The sequence below is a fragment of the Panthera pardus genome, unplaced genomic scaffold (assembly GCF_024362965.1).
Source record: "Panthera pardus isolate Hobbes unplaced genomic scaffold, ASM2436296v1 HiC_scaffold_24, whole genome shotgun sequence".
Classification (NCBI taxonomy): domain Eukaryota; kingdom Metazoa; phylum Chordata; class Mammalia; order Carnivora; family Felidae; genus Panthera; species Panthera pardus.
The window spans coordinates 125,986,754-126,005,296 of NW_026526810.1; the positions used below are offsets into that span (position 1 = coordinate 125,986,754).

Sequence of the window (18,543 nt, forward strand, 5' to 3'; positions counted from 1 at the left end):
TTCTCAAGGACCTTGATGAAGAAAGAAGAACCAAAGAGTATTGCTACACAGAATTAAGACCAAGAGCCTCTTGAACTCCTTAGAGAAACTGGCCTGTCTTTGGGCATCTCCAAGAACTAAAGGGGCAACTTTTCTGCCACTCATAGTCACTTCTTGTGGTCCCCCCATTAAACACTTAGCTTGTAAGCCAAGAGTTGTGTCATGTTCATTATGTGCCAGGCACTGTTTTAAGCATTTTCTATATACTATCTCATGTAATCCTCATGACAACCCAAGGAGAGCTTGACAGATGGGGAAACTGAGGTACAGAGCCAGTAAGAATTTGCACAAGGGTGCAGAGCCAGTACATGATGGAGGTAGGCATTGGACCCAGAAAGATGGCTAAGCACTGGTGATCCACACTGCCTCTCACGTGGCCGACGCAGGTTCTCAGGGCTGGGGGCCTCCACTGGCAAAAGTGACCCTTCCCTCTCCCATACACGTGTGACACTGAATGTGCCCACGGAAGTCAGAAGCTAGCCAGGGCCCGGTCTCCCGTGAGCCGGGCAGCGTGTCTCAAGAGCCAAGTGCCTCAGGGTGCCTGGGTGGCTCTGTCGGTTAAGTGACCGATTTCAGTTCAGGTCATGATTCTCAGGGTTCATGGGTCTGAGCCTCACATCAGGCTCTGTGCTGACAGCTCAGAGCCTGGAGCCTGCTTAGGATTCTGTGTCTCCGTCTCTCTCTCTGCCGCGTGCACGCTCTTTCTTTCTTTCTCTCTCTCTCTCTCTCTCTCTCTCTCACACACACACACACACACACACACACACAAATAAATACACATTAAAAAAAATTTTTTTTAAAAGAGCAAAGTACCTCAGCACCATGGCTAGGGGCCCACTGCTCACCACATGTCACCCAGGACAACTCAGGGACCAAGTCTTCTGTCCTCCTTGCCCACCTGCAGCCACGAGACTCTGCTGGCAGTGCCACCTGCAGATGGTCTGCCCCACCAGCCTGTCTTGGAGCCAATGCGAGGACCTGAGCTGTTGCTGCAAAGCAGGCCTCAGAGCCATCCCCCACCCCCAGCTAGCAAACACCCCTGGCTAAATCCACCAGCCCCCAGGTGACTGGAAACTGCCAGAGGAAGCTTTGTTCTCACTGGAGAATATCGTTCCTGGCCCCAAATCACACACGAGCTCCCATAAGCCTAAGCCACGTGAGGTGATGTGAGGTGACGGAGTGGGCACCACGAAGAAGCGGGCAGCAAACCACCAGAACGCCCTAGCCAGACAGACGACATCCTTTCCCAGCCCGCACGGATGTAGAGAAGATTAAGTAGATGAACCTGGCAGCACTCGAGGCTCCCCAGGGAACTGGGTGACTATGTCACCCCTGTCACAAAGCTCATAAGTGTGCCTCGGGCCAGGTCTTTGTTCAATATCGCATAGGACAACCAGTCAGACAGCCAGCAGCACACAGATGACCAGCTCGCCACCGTTCTGGTGGCCCCTGTGCCCAGCCACAGTCCATCACATGCACGGTTTGGACAGTAGGTGGCAGGAGGGAGAGGAGCAGCTTCAAATGGTCCCCTTCCTCCCAAGGCCTTTGGAATTCAAAGTGTCCCTCCTCCTCCAGGAAGCCTTCCTGGCCCTGCGGGTCTGTGCGACCTCTGTTGTCTCCAAAAAGCTGTTAGCCGTGCCCGACTTTTAACGTTTGCTGCCTTGTTTGGGGCTGATCTTTTAAAATGTTATTTAATAAGCACTTCATAGGCCAGGTACTGTGGTGTTCTGCATACATTATTTGACTGAATCCTTAGAATACATCTGTGAAGCGAATATGATCATACCCATTTCACAGATGAGGAAGTAGCAGCTTGGAAAGGTCAAATAATGTATGTGTCCTGCCTCTGGCATTTTTCCCTCTCTGAGACTGCATTCTCACACATTTGGTTACAAACTCCTTCCTGGCAACTGGGGTGATTTATACTTGCTTCTACCCCTACAGCCCCCAGGCACACAGCTAAACACCGGATGACTGACTGTGCCAGGGATGGCCATCCGCAGGGACCGATCAGCCTTAATTAGCCCAGAGGCGGCATCAATGAATACGACAGGTCAGCCACGTGGCCACGTGGCCCTATGACAAGACTCCCTGCATGTGCTGTGCAGGATCCCCATTACCCCATAAACCCCTGCTTTCCTTGCAGATTAGTTATCAGCACCCTTTCCGTGTTCGGCCTTTCCTTGTTTTGCTGAGAACTGCAGACCAGAGGCTCTGAGGAAGCAGGCTGGGCCTGAACTATGCAATGCACGTGGTGGGCTCCACCCCGAGGCCTTGCTGGGGACTGCCAGTCCAGGGCACGGGTCGGCCTGCAGGCTCCACGCAGGGCAGCGTGGCCCTGGGGACGGCCTCTGGGGAGGGAAGGCTCGGGCTCACCTTTGGTAGCGTAGGCTTCCGCAATCAGGCGCAGCCTGTAAGGAGGGACGGCGGTCAGCGGCAGATCATCGAGGCCCCCCCGGGCATAGATGTTGAGAGCCTCCTTATAATCTCCTTCCACGTAATTCAACTTGGCCATGATCAGACTGGATTCTTGTAGGAACTCTGACTAGAAGGAAAAGGAGAGAGAGAAACGTTTTCTGACGATGCTCTGAGTCACGCTCCCTCGGGGGCCCTCCACCTGCTGCTGCAAAGCCTTGAGGCTCTCTACACAGAACCCACACTTGAACGTGCAAAGCAGGGTGTTCACGACGGCCCCGAAGTGGAAACAACCCAAATGCCCATCGACTGAGGAACGGATAAGGAAAATGTGGGCTAGCCTCGCGGTGGAATAATCCTCAGCCAGAGTGAGAAATGAAGTACTGGCCCACGCCACAACACAGACGAACCTCAGAAACCTTACGGCAAGTGAAAAAGCCAATCACAAATGGCTACATATTTAATGCTTCCATTTATGTGAAATGGCCTGAATGGTCAAACCTATAGAGGCAGGAGGTAGATTACCGTTTGCCTGGGGCCGGTGGGTGGGAGGATGGCAGGTGACTGCTAATGGGTACGGGTTTATTTTGGGGGGTGTTGAAAATGTTCTAAACTAAGGGTAATGACTGCACGAGTCTCTGAATATACAAAAAAAAAACCCCACTGAATCGGACATTTTAAATGGGAGAATTATATGGCACATGAATTACATTTCAATAAAGCTGCTGTAAAACAAAACAAAACAGAACAGAACAGAACACTGAGGCTCCCCTCTGGCCCCTGTGCTTGGCTATGCTGGGCCCAGAATGGAAGGGACACTTTATGAACAAAAACATACAAGCACCTGTCTCAAAAAAGGACATCCGGGTAGGTCCTGCCCATTGCACAGGGGGTATGCCACAAGACCGTAACCCAAAGGACTCCAGGAGAGAGGCTTTCTAAATTGGTGCAGGGCACCTGGGTGACTCAGTTGGTTAAGCATTTGACTCTTGATTTTGGCTCAGGTCATGATCCCACAGTTCATGGGATCAGGCTCTATGTCAGGCTCTGTGCTGACAATGCGGGGCCTGCTTAGGATTCTCTCTCTCCGTCTCTCTGCCCCTACCCCCGTGCATGTGCATGCATTCTCTCTCTCTCTCTCTCTCTCTCTCTCTCTCCCCAAAATAAATAAATAAACATTTTAAAATAATAATAAACAAATTAGTGCAAAACCCAGGACTTTTCCTTCCAGGGGCAAACTTTTCCCACTGAGCCATTCTCCTTGTCAAGGTGACTGAGCCCTGGTCGCCTCCACAGAGGCTGCAAGCTCTAACAGTCGTCTGATGGGCCCTCATTCCTCTCCAGCCAGGAGCACTTGGCTCCCCCAGTCCACACCCACCCCACCCCCTGCTCTTCTTCCAGGCCACCACTCCTCAGCAGGAAAAGAAGAGACGACCCAGCCATCTATAGAAGGAAGCAGATTTATACCCTGGCGCAGGCCTTCTCCCTGGAACCCAAGCTACGCGAGGCTAGCTTCGCCAGCATACAGGAGCTCGCCAGGAAGCTGCACTGTCCCGCAGCCTGCAGCTGGGAGGGGGTGGGCAATGCACAGGTCACCTGCCAGAGCATGGCAAAGCAGCTGTCCGCCAGGATGGTCAGCTTCCACGTATTTCTTTCTTTTTTCTTCGAGTACAGTTGGCACACAATGTTACATTAGTTTCCAGTGTATAACATGGTGATTGGACAACTCCGTAAACTAGGCTGTGCGCACCACAAGTGTCACTACCGTCTGTCACCATAGGATGCTCTTAGGATACCATTAATGTGTTCCCTAGGCTGTGCCTTTTACCCCCATGACTTCTTCAGTCCAAAACTGGCAGCTCGTATCTCCCGCTCCCCTTCACCCATTTTACCCACCCCTCCCTCCCCTCCCCTCTGGCACCCATCAGTTTGTTCTCGGTATTTATGAGTCTGTTTCTACTTTTTGTTTGTCTGTTTACTCATTTGTTGTTTTTTAGATTCCACATATAAGTGAAATCATAACGTTATTTCTCAAAAGGGAACAGGGGCAACAGGCAGCACTGGAGAGATGGCAAAATGGGCACAGGAAGTGAAGGGAACAAAGGGGTTTCTTTTTCATTTAAGTTCACTATTATTCTTTTTTAAGTAGGCTCCACGCCCAATGTGGGGCTTGAACCCACAACCCTGAGATCAAGAGTGTCATGCTCTAGGGGCGCCTGGGTGGCTCCGTCGGTTAAGCGTCCGACTTCAGCTCAGGTCATGATCTCACGGTTCGTGGGTTCGAGCCCCGAGTCAGGCTCTGTGCTGACAGCTCGGAGCCTGGAGCCTGCTTCGAATTCTGTGTCTCCCTCTCGCTCTGCCCCTCCCCTATTCATGCTCTGTATCTCTCTGTCTCAAAAATAAACGTTAAAAGAAATTAAAAAAAAAAAGGGGGGGAACAAAAGAGTTTTAAGTGGGGGCAGTCCGGGGGGGGGGGGGCACCAATGCAAGAAATTAGAATTACATCTGCAAACGCAGAAATCAAAGCAGACTTAAGAGAAAAAGAGCGATGACAAAAGCACCCACCGCTGGGTTCTCCACCCAGAGGAAAGGCTTCCTGGCCGACTAGGCTGTCTTCCTTCCTACCTCAAGCCCTCCGGCACCGAGACCACTGGCTTAAAAGCAAGGGGGAGGGGCGGCGGAAGCTGGTGTCTAAGAGGCTTAGCGCTTCATCCTGGGACAATGAAAAGGTTCTGGAGACGGCCAGTGGAGATGGTTGCACAACAGTGTGAACGCACTCCATGCCACTGAAACTGTATACTTAAAAATGGCTATGACACTAAATTTTGTGTTATATATTTTTTACCAACAGAAGAAGATTTTTAATATTCAGCTTGAAAAAAAGTGTAAGTTTTTTTTTTTTTTTTTTCAAAAAGAAAAGTAGACTACGAGGCCAGATGGAAAAGATGTAGGAGCCTGAAGAGAATTACAAGCAGAAAGGCACAGTTTGGATGCAGGGAACAGCCTTGCTGGGTGAGTCCAATCGGCCGCAGGCGGACGGAGATCACCTCCCCCACGGTGTTCGGGCGTGGCCTTGCCCTTGATAAACACAGTTCTCTTGACTTGAATCAGAAGCAGGGCTCCTGACTCCCAGGTCAGACTCTTTCCGCCACGCCACATCGCCTCCTTGCTCTGGTCCTTCCTGCGTCAGTCCACGTGTGTTTTGTGGGTACCTTGTCTGCACTGGGCTTTAGCAAGCTCCCAACCAGGAGACAAACCGACTTAAGGTCAAGAAGAGAGAAAGTTTCCCGTACAAAAGTTGTGTGACTCTGGAACACTCTGTATAGGGTAGAGGAAGCTACAAAATGGTAGGAGGAGAACATTCCTCCAGGTAGAACCAGTACCAGTAAAACAGCAACAAATGACAGGTCCCTGGTGCTGTGTGGCTGTGAAAGAACTTCCACGTCCGGGCCTCAAAACAACCCTGAGCTAACTATATGCTTACAGATGAGCAGCGTGAAGCTCAGAGAGGTTAAGTAACTTTGCCGAGTCACACAGCTCATAAATCCAGAACTGAAACACAAACTCAGGCATTCTAACTTGAAATTCCGTGTTCTTACCACTACACTGGGTTGTAGAGGGTGGAGAGCAAAACCCAGCAGCACCTGGTAACACAAAAGGTCAACTTTTCACCATGAAGTTAGGGGTCTGGAAGGGGGGAAAGAAACTAGCCAGATGTCAGGCCTGGAGCGGGATCCTCAGCCTTTCTCCCCTAACACACAGCCACATCCTCACGCCTCTTGGAGTAGTGCTTGAATCTGACGGCTGCCACTGTGAAGCGTGGCCCCTCGTGTCCACTGTCCTTCTACCCCTTCGCACTGATGAACACCTGCTAGTATCATGAGCTGACTTTGAAGAAAAGTGTATCATGGCCCCTGGAAAGCAACAAGGAAAGAGAGAACATGTGTTTTTAAAGCCCCACCTGCAGCACCAAGTGCTTAGTAAACTGCACTTCCTATATTAAAGTGAATGCTCTCAAGCCAGCCTCTGAGGGGCCTGGGGCTATGTCCACTGGAGACAGACATACACAAAGGCCATTTTGAAAGGAGGCTTTCTGCCAGGGTTTCCAGAAGCCTGCAGCCACATAACTGATGAACACTAACACTCACGTATTCAAATGCTGCCCACGCCCTCAACTGCTCCGGGGCCAAGGAGGTGATCAGATAACAGGGAGGAAAGGACATCTCAGAATGAAAGCTCGCAGGCTTGGAATATACTGGAGCTGGGAGGGTCCAAGCTCACCCCTCCAACAGCCCACCCCTTTCAAACCAAGAGAAGCTAAGCCCCAGGGAGGGAAATGATCTCCTTGGGGCCACACAGCAATTTGGGAATAGGCACAGGTTTCCAAAACAGATACAGAAGGTAAAGTCGAGGAAAACATGGTCTCTTGGGGTGGGGGGGGAGGGGATGTACACAAACAGGAGAGTAAAGTCCCAGAGGATTTGGAGACAGGAAGTAAAGAAAAGGGAAAGAGAAATCATCCAGGTCAAAAGCAAAGAGATACAACTCAACAACAACAAAAACCCAACCTGAATAAAAGCTGGCCAAAGCACTTGAATAGATATTTCTCCAGAGACCTACAGATGGCCAATGAGCACATGACAAGATGCTCAACATCACTGGTCATTAGGGAAATACAAATCAAAACCATAATGAGATACCACCTCAAAAGTATTAGGATGGCTACTATCCAAAAACAACACACACACACACACACAAATACAAAATGCTGGCAAGAATGTTGTGAAATTGGAACTCAGTGTTGGTGAGAATGTAAAATGTAAAATAGTGCAGCTGCTGGGGAAAACAGTGTAACAGTATGGAGGTTCCTCAAAAAATTAAACATAGAATTAGCATATGATTCAGCAATCCCACTTCTGGGTCTATGCCCAAAAGAACTGAAAGCAAGATCTTGAAGAGATATCTGTAAACCCATGTTTATATCAGCATTATTCAAACTACCAAAAGGTAAAAGCAACATCAGTGTCCACTGATTGATGGATGAATAAACACAACGCAGCTTAAACACACAGCAGAGTATTATTCAGCCTTAAAAGGGAAGGAAATTCTGATACGTGCTACGACATGGATGAACCTCGAGGACATAATATTAATAAAATAAGCAAGTCATAAAAAAAACGAACACTATACAATTCCACTTCTATAACGGATCTGGAGCAGGTAATATCATTAGAGACAGAAAGCAGAATGGGGGTTGCCAGGAGCGGGGAGAGGGGGGAATGGACAGTTAGAGGGTAATGCGTAGAGTTTCACTTTGCGATGATGAAAAAGTTCTGGAGCTGTGATAACAGTGAGGGGGGCACAAGAGCACAACGGCGGCTAGAGAAGATGATGGGAACGGGCTAGGTACGGGCAGCAGCCTGCAGAAGCGATAAGAGCCAGCCTTCGGGGCCATGGGGTGTGCAGAGCCCTGCAAGCGAGGTAACGGTGGGGAGGGAGGAGGGGGAGCGAAATCCAGATGAAGGGAGATTCAAAGGAAGCAAGAAAGGACTGTGGTGAGAGGCAGAGGGCAAGCTGGGTGCAGAGACCAGAAGACAGAGCAGGCGGGCAGCAGAAGGGTAGCACTTCAGGTTTCTGTGCCGTGAGGAACAGGTCATTGCTCAGGCAGAGGGCAGTTCCTGTCCTGGCTCCTTCCTACACCAAGGTACCAAGCCTGCGGTCACCAGCAGGGGCCCCACCCAGTTCTCAGGACATGCGTGTCTCAGGCAGGAACTGGCGGTAAAGGGCACTCCTGATCAACTCCTCTCCTCCCTACAGTGGGCCAAGGTGGCAGGTTGAGCTCTGGGCCTCAGACGGCAGCTTTATCCAAGCACCTGGGGCAGATGATGCTTCAGGATAATGTGTCGTCGAAGGACCACCAGAGAGGCCCCTAGGAGCCGGAAGCCCCCGCACGGTGGTCAGCCAGCCGTGGGTCCGGCACAGCAATCGCGCAGCGAGTCGGCCTGCTTCCCAGAAGCCACGGCAGGGTACAGACGTGCTTCCCACCTGCCCGGCTCCTCGTAACTGCTCACTGCCCGGAGCGGGTCGGGCCCAGCGTCACCCCTCCGCCCCCCGCATCTCGGACACCCACAGTACCTTCAGGTTCCCCCGGTCCAGGGCGGCGGTCAGATGCTTGCGGACCTCGGTCAGCTGGGGCCTGGGGCCTCGGGGACTGGCCCCCTGCCGTAGGGGGTGCTCCTTCAGGTACTGCTCCAGCTTCGACTCCCCGAGGAGGAGCTCTGCCATGTCATCTGCAGAGAACAAAGCGAGAGGCTAAGCGGGAAGGCCCCCCAAGGACTTCAGGACCACCACACCCTTGCGCCGTGCCCCCAGCAAGGCCCTTCTGGAACTTCATAACCTTAGATGGAGTCCAAGGAGGCACCATCTTATGGTGAATTCTGTTCATTAATAAGAATGTTCCAGGGACATCCGGGTGGCTCAGTCGGCTGAGCGTCCGACCTCGGCTCAGGTCATGATCTCACGGTTCATGGGCTTGAGCCCCACGTAGGGCTTGCTGCTGTCATCGCAGAGCCCTCTTCAGATCCTCTGTCCATCCCTGCCCTGCCCCTCCACGACTCATGCTCCCTCTCAAAAATAAATAAACATTAAAAAAAAAGAATGTTCCAGAGTTTGTACTGAGACAGGTGGTAGCTCATTCCTTTGTCACACATTGATTGAATCTAGAAAGGCTTGATATATGTTAACAGAGAGAGCCCAAATTCAGTAGGAAAACACAAAGTTGTCTTACGATATTTTTCAGCATGATCTTTATAAAACAATACTATGTATTTTCCAAGAGCAATGCGGTGAAATCTCCTAGTTCTGTTGTGTTCTATGGCCTTATAACGCGGAGGTGAGCTGGCAGAGTATCTTCTACAGTCAGATTTTTTTTATTTTATTTTTTTACATTTATTTATTTTTGAGAGACAGAGAGGGCAAAGCACAAGTGGGGGAGGGGCAGAGAGAGAAGGAGACACAGAATCGAAAGCAGGCTCCAGGCTCCAAGCTGTCAGCACAGAGCCCGACGCGGGGCTCGAACTCACAAACCATGAGATCATGACCCGAGCCCAAGTCAGACGCTTAACCGACTGAGCCACCCAGGCGCCCCTGCAGTCAGATTCTTAAAACGAGTTGTGTCAAAAACACCTGAGTTGCATGCAGTCTGTTTCTGCCTAAAAGTCGAAGCTATATAGACACTGACAGCTGGGAATGTCTAGATGCAGGTTTTACCCTTAAGAGTATACTACTTATGGTTGCAATTCTGCTAATATCCGTGCTGGCTTGTTAATTAGAATGAAGAGCTCACTCCAGAAGTAGCTCTTTGGGAGCACATCTAGATGTCCTGAATAAACCCAGAACAATTCATACACCAGCCTGAGCACGACGTATTTCTGCTGTCATGGGACGGGATGCAATTGTATCAAGATGTAAGAGCGACAAAACAGGTCTGGAAGGATATATCTCCAATCCATGACCGTGGTTACCACCAGGATGCAGAGCGGCAAGGACCTCAACTGGAGTAAAGGGTCAAAATGGACTTCAGTTTTACCTTTAACATTCCAGTCCCAGAAAGGAGAACAGATTTGCCTATTGTTTAGGTAATCTAAAATTAACTCAAGAAAAAAAAAAAATCACAGAGGACCCGCTGAGATTCTGGGTGGTAGGTCCACTGAAGGCTGCAAGCTGGAACGAGAGCCTTCCCAAGTCCTGTGGTCAGTGACCCAGATCTGCCAAATCTAAAGTTCTCAGCAGTGCTTCTGTCTGTGCACCAGGAAGCCTAAAATAGTCTCTTAGAGACGAGACCGAGGGTCCTAGGATAAGCCGAGCAACAACAGAACAGGGCTGAGATAAGTGACTGAACACAAAAATTCTGTAAGTGTCCAAGAAGAAAAAGCAAATCACCTACAAGATGAGGGGGAAGATCAGGCAAGATCCACAGAAGTATCCTGAACCGAAGACAGTGAAGCCACGTCTACAGAAGGCACAGGGACACAAAGCGTAGCCCAAGTGCACATTCTTGAGAATGAAATCCAGCTAATAAAGAAACTCGGGACTCAGGGGTGAAGGATATGTGGGCAAAGGCCTGACAGGGAGGGTCCACACATTTACCTACAGGATACTAGGTGCCTACAAGAATTACAGTTAAAGAACAGACTGTGACTGCTTTAAACACAGTGCAAAAATGACAATGTATCAAAATTGGGAGGAGCTTTAGAGCACCATCTTTCAAAACACGGTAATATAGGCTTAAAGAAAAAAAAAAAAAAAAACCACACACATGACTCCAGTCTTTTGAAGAGTTGATTGAACTCTTTCAGGAAGTGATGCCGTGTGCCGAAGCATTTATCTGGAGTTCAACAATTCCCTGAGATTCACTTTCGTTTCTTTCTTCCCATGAGTACTTATTAATACTTTATTTTTCAAGTCGAGAACGGCTGCGCCCAAGACCTGTGTACAAACCACACGTTATTTTAAAAGTTGCAGTCACTATTGTAAAAAAGGAAAAAGAAACAGGTGAAATAATTAATTTTGATAATATCTTTTATCTAACTCAATATATCTAAAATATTATCAGTTGAACAAGCAATCCATGTTTTTTAACTACTGGCATAGTTCTATGTTCTTTCTTTGCATTGTTTTCCAAATCTAGGGGCACCTGGATGGCTCAGGTGGTGGAGCATGCGAGTCTGATCTCTGGGGCGTGAGTTCGAGCCCCATGTTGGGCGCAGAGCTTATTTAAAAAAAAATTAGTAAATAAAAATGAATTAAAAAAAAGCTTTCCAAATCTCATGGGTACTTCGCATAATATGGCACATCTCAATTCTAACCAGCCACCTTTCAAGTGGTCAGAAGCTGCCCGTGGCTGATGGCTGTGACGTTGGACAGGAGTGTGCGATCACTCTTCATAAAAGTCTGCCTACTTACCTTTATTCTGTTTTCCTAAAAACATGTCTAGAATGAGTATCTCTTAAGAATGAGTAATAAAAATTTCTGAATGATAGGATTTGGGGTAATTTTTTAACTCTGTGTAGTTTGAATTGTTTTCATTGAGCAGCATTGTTTTACCTTAATATTAGGAAAAAGTGCGAGTCTTCTTTAAACACTGGAAGTATATATGATGGGACAGGAACAGTGGTTATTTCTGGGGTGAGACTATTCATATACACGGACTTTCTTTTCTGTAGATTTTAAATTTCCAAAAGCTAAAATAACGTTAGATTCAGAGTTATAGATATAAATCCCAGTTTGTCACGCTGGGACTGTGGCCCTAGGATTTAACCTCAGTGTTCTGGGGGGGCGGGGGGAGCAATTTTAAGAAAGCCCCACTGTACGTGTGAACTGAGGATTCCTCGCTCCGCATTTTTCCCCACTCCGATTAACTCCCCACTGCGGGCTCCCCTGACCTACAGCTGAAATGGCCGTCCCCAGCAGAATCGCTAGGCCAGCAAGCAGAAAGGACAGCAGACTGGGCCCTCTGCTGTCTGCCACCTCTTTCTAGCTGGGCGACCAGGGGCACATTGCTCACCCTCTTGAAGCACCAGCCTCCATGTATAAAATGGGAAGGATACGGTGACCACAACGAGACTGTGGATGGGAGCTAATGCATTCTTGGGGAGGGACATGCTGTGGCCTGGCCTGCCATGCCTCTCAACTAGACCCTACAGGATGAGTAGGATCTGGACTGGCAAACAGCACAGGGAAGGACAAACCAGGCTGAGGGAACAGCAGAGCACAAGGAAGGTGCAAAGGCAAGGAAAGTGCACCGGACCAAGTGGCCGGAGAAGAGGGTGTGGGCGAGCGGGAGGGCAAGAACGGAGACTCAAGCGGGGAGCAAAACATGGGACTAACGGTTCCCCTCTCCCCGCTGAGCCCCATCTCCGTGGAAAACAGGTTCCGGCCAAGTTCTCCACACGTGGGCCCAGTGAACCTCCTCCACGCCTCTGGGATGACTCGGAATGTGGAGAACACATCCACCGCTCCTTGATAAACACCTACTGATCTTTTGGGCACTGCTCATCTCTCCCCGCATGTGCCCTATCCCACGCCACCCCCGGCTGCCACCAGGAACCTCAAGCACGCCAGCCTAGGCCTTTACCTACCTATCTGCCCCTTCCACACTGAAATGAGAGGCCTGAAGGAACAATCTCTATGTCACTTGTTTTCAGTCTCAGGGCCAACCAAGCGTAATGTCTGGCACAGAACCAGCGTTCAATAAACGGTGAAGTAACTCAATGGTAGGCCAAGGCACTTGGACTACACCCTCCAGTGTTAGGTCTGGTCCTGCCTGTGGCAGAAACTGCCAACTGTCCCCAAATATTCATTCTCCCCTTTTTCCTTTAGTATTAGAGTCCCTGAGTTTTATCCATGCCCATAGCTGTCAAGGTAGAGACTGCTTCCCGGGCTCCCTGGGGGCTGGGTGCTAAGTTGTGGTCAGTGGGATGTGAACAGAGTGCCGCATGCAGCTTCTCTGCTGGCCCCACAGGAAGTGAGCTCACCCTCCGGTTCCTCCTCGCCCTACCCCAATAGCTGGAAAGAGTCCGCGCTGCTGGGAAACGGCGCGCCCATTCTGACCCTCCAGATGGAAGCCATCTACTGAGGACCACAGAGCGGCACAACACGAGGAACCTCGGTCTCCAACACGCGTGAACTGCCACCAAGCCCTAGACCGCTTACGATCAATCACTGCGTGAGACAGAAACATTAACTTCCACTTGGCTCTTGTTGTTTAGTCACTGTCACTCGGACCTTAGTTACAGTGGCCACACTGCCATCCTGACTAGACCTCCCGACCACCAAACAGGCTTCCAGCTGAGAACCGCTATCTGAGAACACCTCGCCGAACAATACTCATGCCCAGGGTCCCTCACGTCTAAAAGGAATTTCCACAGAACCCAACTGAGGGCTTTGGTAGAATGCCCCGACGTCCCACCTCTGCCATTTCACGGCTTGTATATCCTAGGCTTGCAAAAATATTTGGACAAAGGACTACATAAAGAGACGTATAAAGCTACCACCTCAGTGCTTTGTAGGATTTACAGACTTTTAGCGTATCGATCTCCGGCTAATGGAGGAACACACCAGTCTTGCTGCCAAGCTGTGGAGGGAGCCCAGCTCTAACAGAAACACTGGACGGGCCCTGGGAAAGGTTCACTGAGAGGAAGAGGCCTTGCTCAGACTGAGGAGACACGGTCCCTTCCCTCATGGAAGCTCCACACGACGCAGTGGTACTGGAGATGTGCACAGTCCTGGACGGGAGGAAGAGGAGGAGACAAAGCCTTCACCAGCAATGTTACAGGTACGTGTTCACAAGCAGAAGAAACAGAACGTGCAAAGGCATGGCACAGCCCCGTTGTTCGGGGAACTCCAAGAGCTGAACCATGAAGGGCAGAGAGGGGAAGAGGGGAAGAGTTGGGATTTCCTGCCAGGTCGGCGAGGATCAGCTCCTCAGTTCCCGAAGGAGCCGCGCGCTCTGAGCAAAGAGCGGCTACAAATTGAAAATCTGAAATGAACATAGCGGCTGCAAAATAATTTGTGAAACTTTAAAATTGTTCAGGCTCCAGGGAATCGCCCAGGCAAATTATGTTTCCTTTTCTCTCCTTCCAAAAAGGTGACTTCTCTACCACTCACTCTCCCAACCAGGAGGGCAAAGATCTGAAAAACATGCTATGAACTCACGCTGGAGAAGTTCTACGGAGGCTGCGAGGCTCCATCCTCAGCCGGCGCTGCTGGCTCTCGTCAAGGACCTCTGGGTCCCCGATTCAGAGGCCACGAGTGACAAAGGACACAGATGTCACCTAGCCAGTTGTTACTGCCCACAGCATGTCCAGCTACATGCTAGGAAAGTGAGGCACAAGGGGAAAAAAAATGGCACCTCAGGGCATGCAAGAAAATTAATTCCAGCTGGATTAAAGAATTAAGTATGAAATAAAAGAGAATAAAAAGTTAAAAACAGACTTTCGCTTCCAGCCAAGATGGAACAGATTTACCCTCCTGTATAAAATAACCACGAACACAGGGCGCCTGGGTGGCTCAGTCAGTTGAGCGTCCAACTCTTGATTTCAGCTCAGGTCATGATCCCAGGGTCGTGGAATCGAGCCCCATGTCAGGCTCTGCTTTGAGGGTGGAGCCTGCTTAAAGATTCTCTCTCTCTCTCTCTCTCTCTCTCTCTCTCTCTGCCTCTCTCTCTCTCTGCCCCTCCCCTGCATTTGCGCATGCACTCTCTCGCTCTCCCTCTCAAGTGAAAAAAACAAATAACCATAAACACAAGACAAAATATGTGAAAAAACAATTTTCACAACATTGGATGTGGGACAACAGAGAAAAGTGGTCCCTGAAAAGTGGGGAGCAGACAAGGTGAGCTCTGTAATTGCCTTGAGAGTTTCTGGCTGCACCACTGGAACAGGGAACCCTTACATGAGGATTCCCCCTCATGAAATACTTAAATCTGAGTACCTCTCCCCACTCACTTGCCTACTCACACTCACCAGGCATAGGGTAGGGCACAGCCGGCCATCCCACCCTGCAGGGAGCACAGCAGGACTGCATAGTGGGGCCAAGGGTGTACTTTCCAGAATGGAAAAGCCTAGGAGTACAAAGTGGAAGACAGAGCTCTGGCCTCAGGCAGCCCCAGGATTAACGTCGGGTCCCTAGCTTACTTAGCTGAGCGGCTCTGGGCAACTTACCTAACCTCTCTGAGCCTTAGTTTCCTCACCTGGCAACAGCGAGGATTAGACGTGGGTGTAATGCACAGAGTACAGAGCAGGTACTGAATAGATGTGAGTTACGATTACTGTCATTGCCATTCATTTTGGACTTGCTATCTCCCAGAATGGTTATGTTGCATCTAGGAGACCAGAAAGCTCTAGGGGACACAATCCCTGTGCTCAAGAGGCCTGCGATCTAGTAGGACGATAAAAATGTTGTATAATCTTACTAGACAAGCCATGCTGGGCTCTTACTAAATGCCGTGCCGCGCACTGAGACATCACATCACCCCGTTAGTCCTCCAAACCTCACTAGGACCTATTCTCAACCTCCATCCTCACGGATGGGGGACCAGGCACAAGAGGTGAAGCCATGTGCCAAAGGTCACAGGGCCAGTCAGTCCTGGAGCTGGAATTCTGAACCCAGGCCATCTACCTGCGCCGTTACCCCGGCGCGTCAGGCACGAACCGTGTGGACATCAGCATCCAGAGAAGGGGCCCAGCTTCCCTCCCAAGCAGCCATGTGACGCTGGCCAAGCCATTTCACCCTTCTGCCGCAGGGCTGCGCGGGCCGTTCCTAAGCCCCTTCCTGCTCCGCCTGCCAGGACTGTCAGGTGACCAGGGTGAGGAGGGACTCAGGGGTGCTCGGGGCTGGTTTCCACCTTTCCCACGGGTATTTTTCAGGGTTTAAGTGAGGCTGCAGAAACCAGCTTCCCAGGGACTTAGGTAGAGATAAAGCCTGAATCTGAACAGAGACCGCTCCTGGGGACCCTCACTGAGAAGCAGATGGGGAATCGGCCCCGGGCGAGAGCCCTGTGCTGAGCTTCATCCGCAAACAGACAATCCCCAAAGCCTGGCGGCTGGCCCTGCTCGATGCCCAGGCGGCCTTGGCCTCCCTGATTCCCCCAAGGAGGGAGGCGCTGTGTGGCCTTTGCCACTTCAGGTGACTGCCCCCTCCTCCCAGCCTTCTCCCTCACGGGATAAACAGCTGACACCCAGAGACTGGATCAGACGCGGAAGAAAAAAGCTTAAGGTTTCTACTCTATTCCAGGGAGTACGTGACACCAATACAAAAAACTCTCAACAACTCGCATTTGTCAATAGAAAAGCATTTAGGTCTATTCAAACCAATCCCGCGGTGGCTCTGATCCAAGAGGAAAAACAAACCCCTGCTCAAGTCCAGCCGTTGTCAGCGTCCCCTGCACCTCCGTTGCTGCCCTGCGAAGTCAGCCAGGTTCTCCATTTCTTGGTCTCAGGACGACTTAAGTGAATTTCGTCTCATTTACTTGGCTTCTTGTAAGTCACAGGTACCCCAGCACCTACAGCACTTGTCATCCCCTCCCCACCAGGAGGTGACAGAAAAATAGACACTGGGATACTGTCGGCAGGAGCATAAATCGGTATGAGTGTCAACCGAGGGCAATTAGCAACATCTACAAAACGATTTATGTACCTGCACCATCTGACCCAGAAATTCCAGGCTTAGGAACATATCCCACACATACATGCACTCCTGAGCACCTACGTGTACCAACGGGGATGTTTCTACATACGGCCCCACTGGGAACAGCACAGGACAGAAAACAACCTGCACAGTCCTCACTGCGGCGTGCCCCACGTGATGGGACATAACGTGCCCCTTACACGGAAGGAAACGGATCTACATACGGTCCCGCGGTACCTGACTGCACGAGCGGCCCCAGCTCTTCATACCCCTGAACCCACATGCTTTCTGGCCACTCACACTGAACGTGGGCTTGGCCGCGTAACTTGCTTTGATTGACAGGACAGACGCAGACACGTGTGACACACACAGAGGCTCGGAAAAGGGCTTACTCGCGTCTGCTTTCCTCTCACTTCTCTGGGACCACCTTGAGAACGCAGCCGGGCTGGCTAAGAAAGGCCACAGGGAACACAGCTGAGTCGTCTCAGCCAGGCCCAGCCACGGGAGAGGGCCCAGACAAGGGCAGCTACATCGCGGAGCAGACCCACAGCTGGCTCCCCTGGCAAGCCCAGAATGGTGAAAAATAATAAAAGGTGGCTATTTGAAGGCACCAAGTTTGAGGATGGTTTGTCACACAGCAATAGGTAACACTGTCAGAGAGGGATACAAAACAGGGTGTGCAGTATGTTACTATTGTGTGTAAAAACCAGAAACCAACAACACTCTTTCTTATACACATACAGATATGCTGACTATTTCTTTTTAATTTTTTTTAATGTTTATTTATTTTTGAGAGAGGAAGCACAAGCAGGGGAGGGGCAGAGAGAGGGGGGGACCCAGGATCCGAAGCAGGCTCCAGGTTCTGAGCTGTCAGCACAGAGCCCGACGCGGGGCTCGAACTCACAGACCGTGAGATCATGACCTGAGCGAAAGTCAGACGCTTAACCGACTGAGCCACCCAGGCACCCCATAGGCTAGTTCTGAAAGGACCCCCAGGAAAGTTCCAAGAGTGGCTACGTCTGTGGACAGGAGCAAGAGGACACAGGGATGCCGTAGGAATAAAGTTACTTTTCTCTCTTGTATTATTTGACTTTTACTACCATGTCCATTCATTGCCTGCATAAAACATTAACTAGTTAATTTAACAAGAAAAGAGGGGAGGGGTGCCTGGGTGGCTCAGTCGCTTAAGCGTCCGACTTCGACTCAGATCATGATCTCATGGTTCGTGGGTTCAAGCCCCACATCGGGGCTCAGAGCCTGAAGCTTGCTTGGGATTCTGTGTCTCCCTCTCCCTCTGCCCCTCCCCTGCTCGGGCTCTGTCTCTCTCTGTCCCTCAAAAATGAGTAAATGTTAAAAAAAAAAAATTTTTTAATAAAAAAGAAAAGAGGGGAGGTGGACCGGGATAGGGGGACTAAATGAATGATGGGCATTAAGGAGGGCACTTGTTGGGATGAGTGCTGGGTGTTATATGCAAGTGATGAAGCACTAAATTCTCTTAAAACCAATAAAATAATCATAACAATCAAGAAAAGAAGAAGGCCCGTGTTGGAGTGTGCTGACTCGGGAGTGCGTAATCTGGTCACCCACAGGGGGCTGGCAGGACCTGGCCCGTCATCTCAGAACCAGGTGAGGGAGGTCTGGGTGTGCAGTTATTAAGCAGAGCTCGTCACCGCTGTCCCTGGGCCACCAGCCTCCCACATGCACACTCTCCAGGCCCCCCACATCCTTCCGAGGCTGTGGCAGTCTGCCTCACCTGGGGGTGCCTGGACAGGCTGTACCTCCCTCCCTTCTCCTGCCAACAGCCCAGGCTTCGTGTGAGCTGCAGTTCAGGGTCACCTTGGAGAAGCTTTCCTGCTCCCTTGGCCTGACCTCAGAGTGCTGCACGCATTAGCCACCAGCCAG

The 18,543-nt window shown here is 50.5% G+C and overlaps 1 protein-coding gene across 8 annotated transcripts in view; it reads right to left on the reverse strand.

The window, feature by feature from the left end:
- The window catches only part of TTC7B (tetratricopeptide repeat domain 7B), a 254,144-nt gene that overhangs the window by 222,106 nt on the left and 13,495 nt on the right, over window positions 1-18,543 (reverse strand). For 7 of the 8 annotated variants that reach the window (XM_019462020.2, XM_019462018.2, XM_019462019.2 and 4 more), the window contains exons 2-3: window positions 8,590-8,744; window positions 2,416-2,584 (exon numbers count right to left, since the gene is read on the reverse strand). In XM_019462020.2, coding sequence (XP_019317565.1) covers window positions 2,416-2,584; window positions 8,590-8,744 — 324 coding nt within the window. Of the gene's footprint in view, window positions 1-2,415; window positions 2,585-8,589; window positions 8,745-18,543 lie in introns of those variants that run through there. The other variant, XM_053889701.1, reaches the window with a different exon arrangement.